This window comes from Coregonus lavaretus (assembly GCF_964263955.1).
Source record: "Coregonus lavaretus genome assembly, chromosome: 6".
NCBI lineage: Eukaryota > Metazoa > Chordata > Actinopteri > Salmoniformes > Salmonidae > Coregonus > Coregonus lavaretus.
In genome coordinates this window covers 31,192,195-31,201,275 of record NC_139993.1, presented here as the reverse complement: position 1 = coordinate 31,201,275, position 9,081 = coordinate 31,192,195, and the positions used below count along the sequence as shown (strand labels likewise).

General features: G+C 40.0%; 1 protein-coding gene across 1 annotated transcript; it reads left to right on the top strand.

Moving 5' to 3' along the window:
• Positions 1-6,941: 6,941 nt before the first annotated feature.
• Positions 6,942-8,091, top strand: LOC311130726 (prostaglandin E2 receptor EP4 subtype-like; the record flags this gene model as incomplete). Its single annotated transcript, XM_084163515.1, has 2 exons — positions 6,942-7,724; positions 7,816-8,091. The coding sequence occupies 2 exons, from the start codon at positions 6,942-6,944 to the stop codon at positions 8,089-8,091; spliced, it is 1,059 nt and encodes a 352-aa protein (XP_084019641.1).
• Positions 8,092-9,081: the final 990 nt, after the last annotated feature.

The following is a 9,081-nucleotide window of genomic DNA, read 5'->3' as shown; positions in this document are numbered from 1 at the left end:
TGGGTGAATTTTGGCCCATTCCTCCAGACAGAGCTGGGGTAACTGAGTCAGGTTTGTAGGCCTCCTTGCTCGCACACGCTTTTTCAGTTCTGCCCACATATTTTCTATAGGATTGAGGTCAGGGCTTTGTGATGGCCACTCCAATACCTTGACTTTGTTGTCCTTAAGCCATTTTGCCACAACTTTGGAAGTATGCTTGGGGTCATTGTCCATTTGGAAGACCCATTTGCGAACAAGCTTTAACTTCCTGACCGATGTCTTGAGATGTTGCTTCAATATATCCGCATAATTTTCCTTCCTCATGATTCCATCAATTTTGTGAAGTTCACCAGTCCCTCCTGCAGCAAAGCACCCCCACAGCATGATGCTGCCACTCCCGTGCTTCACGGTTGGGATGGTGTTCTTCGGCTTGCAAGCGACCCCCTTTATCCTCCAAACATAATGATGGTGATTATGGCCAAACAGTTATATTTTTGTTTCATCAGACCAGAGGACATTTCTTCAAAAAGTACGATCTTTGTCCCCATGTGCAGTTGCAAACCGTAGTCTGGCATTTTATGGCAGGTTTTGGAGCAGTGGCTTCTTCCTTGCTGAGCGGCCTTTCAGGTTATGTCGATATAGGACTCGTTTTACTGTGGATATAGATACTTTTGTACCTGTTTCCTCCAGCATCTTCACAAGGTCCTTTGCTGTTTTTCTGGGATTGATTTGCACTTTTCGCACCAAAGTACGTTCATCTCTAGGAGACAGAATGCGTCTCCTTCCTGAGCAGTATGACTGCTGCGTGTTCCCATGGTGTTTATACTTGCGCACTATTGTTTGTAGAGATGAACGTGGTACCTTCAGGCATTTGGAAATTGCTCCCAAGGATGAGCCAGACTTGTGGAGGTCTACAATATTTTTCTGAGGTCTTGGCTGATTTCTTGTGATTTTCCCATGGTATCAAGCAAAGAGGCACTGATTTTGAAGGTAGGCCTTGAAATACATCCACAGGTACACCTCCAATTGACTCAAATTATGTCAATTAGCCTATCAGAAGCTTCTAAAGCCATGACATAATTTTCTGGAATTTTACAAGCTGTTTAAAGGCAGAGTCAACTTCGTGTATGTGAACTTCTGACCCACTGGAATTGTGATTTAGTGAATTATAAGTTAAATAATCTGTTTGTAAACAGTTGTTGGAAAAATTACTTGTGTCATGCACAAAGTAGATGTCCTAACCGACTTGCCAAAACTATAGTTTGTTAACAAGAAATTTGTGGAGTGGTTGAAAAACAAGTTTTAATGACTCCAACCTAAGTGTATGTAAACTTCCGACTTCAACTGTATAAAATGAAAGACTGGCAAATTATCAGTAGCCTAGCTTATGTCTATATAATACAAACTTTGAAAATATATTTACATTTACGATAATCTTTTTAAAAGAACTGTAGAGGCTTGCTTTACAACAATAATGTCAATGAATGACATTAGGATAAATATTTGAACCATTTCAATACGCATAACCTCCTTCATAGCGTTATACCTAATAGGAGATGGAGAGCATGTCTGTGGCAAGTGAAGGGTGCTACGCAGGAAGTATTACTGTAAGTCAAGCTAGTGGAGAGACTACAACATAATTTTCCTGGCCGGCCGACTTCAAAGAAATCATTCTTCAAGTCTTCTTCCCCATTATTTCACACATAATTATGATGTATAGCAGTTAAGTAAACATAATATGGGTTAAGTAAACAGAGTGGATTGAACTCTTGAACTACATGCTTGTGATATGGGAAGCCCCAGGAAATGTCAAAAACCAATGACAAGACATGTTGTGGTACTTGGCTCTAGTATCAATATTAGGGTTGCACATTTTGTTCCTTGTGGGAATGAAGCCATACGTTTCCTGACCAGTAAAACTGAACCTTTTTTTTTTGCCTGTTCTGGGAACGTTTATTTTTAGGTTGCAGGGAGGTTCTGAGAATATTTTACTATGGTTCCTTGAAAGTTTTCTTAGGAGGTTTTATTAATCCTCTGAGAACTGAAATTAAATTAAACTTCCTTAAAACGTCACTGAATTTTTCAATAAGACTTTTAATAGCACTGCTAGCTTATTTTGGGTTAACTTTTATGAACTTCAAGCACATTTCTTTTTTAGTGTGACACAGCGTCAATTAGATTCAAATCAATAATCTTCTGTTCTCTAGGCATGGAATTAGTCCACTGCACAACCAGCATGGAGCTAGTGTTTTTTTACAAAAACAAAACTGTTTGTTTTAGTCTATTCAAACGGACCCCATTTTCAAAGGAAACAAGCACTCATTAAGCTCGGGTGTGGCCAATTAGTCTGTGCGGCCAACACCTGAACACATTTAACAAGATAGAGGATAGAGAGTTTTGTTGATGCTGAGAACGGAATGTACAGTGCCTTCAGAAAGTATTCATACCCCTTGACTTATTCCACATTTTGTTGTGTTACAGCCTGAATTCAAGATGGATTAAATTGATTTTTTTCACACATTACCCAATAATGACAAAGTGAAAACATATTTTTAGAAAATGTTGCTAATTTATTTAAATAAAATACAGAAACATCTTTTACAATATTTTCACATTATTCTTTTAAAAATTCTTCAAGCTCTGTCAAGTTGGTAGTTGATCATTGCTAGACAGCCATTTTCAAGTCTTGCCATAGATTTTCAAGCCGATTTAAGGGTGTGTTCGTTAATTCAATCTGGAGTGCTAGAGTGCGCTCTGGGCGTTCGTAAATTCAGAGTGCTGTCAGATTGTCCGTTAGTAAATTCAGAGTGTTTCACTCTCTGAGCGTTCAGAGCGCACACTGGACGCTCTGGCCGAGGAGTAGGGTTGATCCGAGCGTTCTGACCTCACAACGGCAGTCAAGCACCCAAGCTGACTAGCTTTCTAGCTACTTCCAGACACAAATGAGAGAACACTTCACTCTGACCATTTTACTCACCATAGCAGAGCTGGTTAGGCTGTTTTCATGTTATCCAGAGCGTTGGTGACTGTAACTGTGCTGCTGGCAACAATTTAATTACGCTTTTTTGCCAACGTTTACTGACACCGGCCATATTCAACGGGTGTTGAGCGTTCATAAATTCATCAGTTATTCTGCGCTCTGGCACACAGATGAGAGTACTCTGAAATCGGAGTAGATAGCCAGAGTGAATTTACAAACGCACCCTAAGTCAAAACTGTAACTAGGCCACTTAGGAAGATTCAATGTCTTCTTCGTAAGCTACTCCAGTGTATATTTGGCCTTGTGTTTTTTAGGTTATTGAATTTGTCTCCCATTGTTTGTTGGGAAGCAGACTGAACCAGGTTTTCCTCTAGGATTTTGGCTGTGCTTTGCTCTATTCCATTTCTTTTTATTTAAAAAACGTCCTTGTCCTTGCCAATGATAAGCATACAGTATCCATAACATGATGCAGCCACCACCATTCTCGAAAATATGAAGAGTGGTACTCAGTGATGTGTTATGTTGGATTTGTCCCAAACATAACTCTTTGTATTCAGGACATAAAGTTAGTTTTTTGCCACATTTTTGCAGTTTTACTTTAGTACAGGCTGTACAGGCTTCCTTCTTTTCACTTTGTCATTTAGGTTAGTATTGCAGAGTAACTACAATGTTGTTGATCCATTCTCAGTTTTCTCCTATCACAGCCATTAAACTGTGCAACTGTTTTAAAGTCACCATTGGCCTCATGGTGAAATACCTGAGGGGTTTCCTTCCTCTCCGGCAATTGAGTTAGGAAGGACGCCTGTATCTTTGTAGTGACTGGGTGTTTTTATACACCATCCAAAGTGTAATTAATAACTTCACCATGCTCAAGGGGATACTCAGTGTCTGCTTTTTATATTTTTACCCATCTACCAATAGGGGCACTTCTTTGCGAAGCATTGGAAAACCTCCCTGGTCTTTGTGGTTGAATCTGTGTTTGAAATTCACTGCTCGACTGAGGGACCTTAAAGATATAGTAATTGTATGTGTGGGGTACAGAGATGAGGTAGTCATTCAAAAAAATCATGTTAAACACTATTATTGCACACAGAGTGAGTCCATGCAACTTATTATGTGACTTTTTAAGCACATTTTTACTGCTGAACTTAATTAGGCTTGCCATAACAAAGGGGTTGAATACTTATTGACTCTAGACATGACACACAATCTCAATTTAATCAATTTTAAATATAGGCTGTAACACAACATTATGTGGAAAAAGTCAAGGGGTGTGAATACTTTCTGAAGGCACTGTATATATATTTTTATAACATTCTTAAAATGGTCTCTGAATGTTACTAAAGTTTTCTTGTGTTTTTTATGTATACCTTTCTTAAAGGTCCAATGTAGCATTTTTCTCTTAATATCAAATCATTTCTGGGTAACAATTAAGTACCTTACTGTGATTGTTTTCAAACAAAAATAAACAAAAATAGCTTCTTAGCAAAGATCAATTTCTCAAGCAAGAATTTAGCTAGGACTGTCGTTTGAGTGGGGAGGGGAAAACTGAAAATTAGCTGTTATTGGCAGAGAGGTTTGGAACTATTTCTTATTGGTCTATTAACTAATTTACTGCATTGTGATGTCACCATGGAAGGCCAAACTCCTTCCCACCAAAACAGGCAGAAATTTCAGGCGGTCTTTTCAAACAGCTCTCACACTAAAAGTCCATTATCATAATTTTCACAATTTCACAGTATTATTCCAACCTCATAGTGTGTCAATATATATATAAAATACAGGAAAATCACGTTTTTGACTGCACTGGGCCTTTAAAGTCCTGAAAACAGAACGTATGTTTTTTTATAACATTTTTAGAATGTTACTAAAGTTTTCTTGTGGTTTTTAAGGAAAATTTTCATATTGTTCTCTGAACTATTTGAGAACATGACTTTAAATGAACCATTAGGAAACCTGTAGGAAACGTTATGCTGAAGGACTGAAATACATTATTAACTAAAGTTCTCTGAATTATCTGAGAACATTCCCAAAGTCAAACCAGTTGGAGAACGTTCATAGAACATTACCAAAATGGAAATTAAATGTAACCATGTTTGAACTTTTAGGAAATGCTCTGTTAAAGTAATGAAGTACCAAGTCCAGGTACAAAAGGCTCCTTAACAGCTTCTACCCCCTGTTAAACAGTTAATCAAATGGCTACCTGGACTATTTGCATTGACCCCCTTTTTTACGCTGCTGCTACTCACTGTTTATTATCTATGCATAGTCACTTTACCCCTACCTACATATTCATATTACCTCAATTACCGGTATAGCCTCGTTATTGTTATTTTATTGTGTTATAAAAAAATAAAAGTAATTTTTGCTAATATTTTCTTACTTTAAAAAAAAACTCAGCATTGTTGGTTAAGGGCTTATAAGTAAGCATTTCACGGCAAGGTCTACCTACACCTGTTGTATCGGGCGCATGTGACAAATAAAATTGGATTTGATTTGATACCAAGAAAATAACATTTTTTTGTCAAGTTCCTTAAATGTGTTGAGAATGTTTGTTCCAAAGCCAAGCAATTAACCTGCACCATTCCCAGAAAGTTGTGGGAAGGTTCTATGCAAAATAACCATAGGACAACTACGCTCTCACCAAGCTCTAAGAAACATATGGTTCTCAGAACGTTATGTGCTAGCTGGGTATTTTAGGAGAAAATCATATTTTAATGAGAGTCACAGTGGACACATTAATCCAAAGACAGAAAATCATAATGTTTCCATCATACAAGTCTTTTTTTTCCAGTTAAAGGAGAAAGTGTTGTTCTGAGGTGAATTTGAAAATGTTTGGGCTGTTTATGAATTCCACTGGGTGCATAGATCAGGTGTTTAGGAGCCACACGATTTGACCCACAGTGTGGGACCCAGCTTCGAATACTTGAGTGAACAGTTTACAAAAGGCCTACTTGAGTGCTAAGGCTTGCCAACTTCGTGTATTGCTGATATAAACTGTATATAAGAGAGGGCTTTTTTTAAAAACAAAGCCAGTTGTGTGCCAGTGAAGTCATCCCTCTCAGAGGTGTTGTGTTCTGTCTTTTAAGAAGTGTTTGAGACATTCACCCTTGGTCATGGGGCCCCATCTATAAACATAATTTGTCATCCAATAAGTGCACGTTCTCTCCTTCCATCATAGATGTCACTTCACTACCATTTACAGTCATCTTTGGTTGAGGTGCACAGCTGAGACTCAGACTTTGTATAAACTGTGTTCATGTTACTGGGCAGCTACCATGACAAAGCTAAGTGATGAGTCTTACCACTGACTTGACTGTATAAGACTCATTAGTTTTTTATTGTATTGGATAGTTAGTTATTCATTTAACTTCAAGCTATTTACACAATTTGGAAGTTGTGACATTTGAATGGTTAAAACCAAGAGAACAAATCCTTTCAATAAATTATTTATGAGCTAAATTAAATCACAATTAAATCACATAATTTTGGTAAAACATTTCAACAAGCTCATGATGCTGGTTGGGGGTAAGCCTAAAGGTTTTTCTCGAGAACTTCATTAATACTGACCCAGAAGGGCACCGGAGATTACGCACGTTTTGGGCGAGTCTGGTGATGACAAGTGACAACTGTTAGTGATGATGGGCCATAAAAAGGATGCAGTGTTCTTTCTTACCATCCATCTACAATCTGGGTTTTGCTGATGAGACGTTAACATCAATACAGACGTCCTGCTGGGTATATGACCAGCTTGCTGTGAGTCAAGAGCATTTTCAGGTTTTTCCATCCACTGGACATTTGGCGAGGTTGAGGACAATTTAGGCTATTGAACAACAGCAAACATGAAACATGGAATTTACAAGAGGAACATCTTTCGCAATATCTGCTTGGATTTGAATGGACTTATAAAGTAGCCTAAAGAACGGCTATCTAAAAAGGAACAAATAGCGTGCATTGGATAGCCTACTTTTGGATTGGAAACATGAACGATACACGTAATTCCTCTACACACACGTTGCCTGACAAGACAGCTGAAGCGTTGGCTGTACCTGTATTAATGTTTGCAGTTGGTGTCGTTGGAAATATAATAGCAATAGCCGCTCTTTCTGGATCTAAGCAGGAGCGCAAATCGTCCGCGTTCTTCGCCCTAGTTTGTAGTTTGGCTGTTACAGATCTGCTTGGGACTTGTTTGGCCAGCCCAATCACTATAGCCACTTACCTCGATGAAAATGTGTTATATGACCATAACCTTTGTGAATTCCATTCATTTTTGTTGCTGTTCTTCGGAGTGGCTGGGCTAAGTATTATATGCACAATGTCTGCTGAGCGCTACCTCGCGATATGCTGCCCTTACACTTACCAAAGATGGGGAATTGACCAACATTTTGCACGCAAGTGCTTGTTTTGCATTTATCTCAGCAACATTGTATTTTGTTGTCTCCCAGTGATGGGCATGGCTGGAAGCATTTGTCAGCCCTCCAAAACCTGGTGCTTCATCAACTGGAGGGCTCATGAGCCACTGCCTGCAACCTATTCGTTTTTATATGCGAGTGTGAGTTTTTTACTGATATTGATGACGATGGTACTCAACTTTGCAGTTTGTGGGACTCTGTTGATAATGCGTCGCAGGAAAATCCTAAGTCCAGTTACAAGAGTGAGCACACGGGCGCGCTGGAAAGTGCTTTCCTCCGGTGTGGAAGCGCAAATGATGACGGTGCTCATGGTGACCTCCGTGGTTGTTTTAGGTTGCTCAGCGCCGCTGGTGGTAAGAAACATTTTGTCTTAATATTATGTTTTCGTATAGTTTATCTAAGAGGGAAGCAGTAGGCCTAACATCTCTTGTTATTCTGCTGTAGGTACGTGTATTGGCTAACCAGATAACATGGACAGAGAGTTCCCATGCAGATTTGATCGCTATTCGGATTGCCTCAGTCAACGCCATCCTTGACCCTTGGATCTACATCCTCCTGAGAAGGACTTTGTTCCATAAGATTCGGAGATTCTCTAAAGTGGTTTACAGTAGTCGCAAAGGCAAAGCACCCACGTTGCCAGTCAAATCATCACAAAGGACATTCCACTACCAAGGAGACATTACAAACACCCATGTACTCCCCGGGACCACCCATACGTAAAAATTTATGCACACATGACTGTAAGTCGCTTTGGATAAAAGCGTCTGCTAAATGGCATATTATATTTTTTATTATATTATGTATTCACACCTCCGTGAAGCGCCTTGCAGAAAAAACATAATTCACCTGCCCGCCACAGTCGCCCAATGCGCCCAGGTCACCCAAAGTTGGATCAGCCTGTAGTGTGGTTTTCCACTTTAATTTTGAGGGTGACTCCAAATCCAGACCTCCATGGGTTGATACATTTGATTTCCATTGATCATTTTTGTGTGATTTTGTTGTCAGCACATTCAACTATGCAAAGAAAAAAGTATTTAATAAGATTATTTCATTCATTCAGATCTAGGATGTGTTGTTTAAGTGTTCCCTTTATTCTTTTGAGCAGTGTATATATAAAACACAGAACATCTAGTTTTTGTCTGCACTGGGCCTCTAACCAAGTGTCACGATCGTCGTAAGAGTGAGTAGACCAAGGCGCAGCGTGTGAAACAAACATGACTTTATTTAATTAAAGTACTAACAAAACACGACTCGTGAAGTCCACGGTTAACAATACCGACTAGAAACAAGATCCCACAAACTCTGCGGGGAAACAGGCTGCTAAAGTATGGTTCTCAATCAGAGACAACAAGCAACAGCTGAATCACGTTGCCTCTGATTGAGAACCACACTGGCCAACATAGAACAACAATACTAGAAAGTGAAACCTAGAACAAAACACAGACTTTACACACCCTGGCTCAACATATTAGAGTCCCCAGAGCCAGGGCGTGACAGTACCCCCCCTAAAGGCGCGGACTCCGACCGCGCCCACCAAATACCACAGGGGAGGGACCGGGTGGGCACTCCGCTTAGGCGGCGGATCCGGCTCCGGGCCTGATCCCCGCTCCCTCTCCAACCCCCCAAAGTACCCCTGGTCCGGTCTGGCCCCGCTGGCCGGAGCTGGACTGCACACTGGTGGAGCGGATTGCTCTAGCTCCGGCGTGAAGC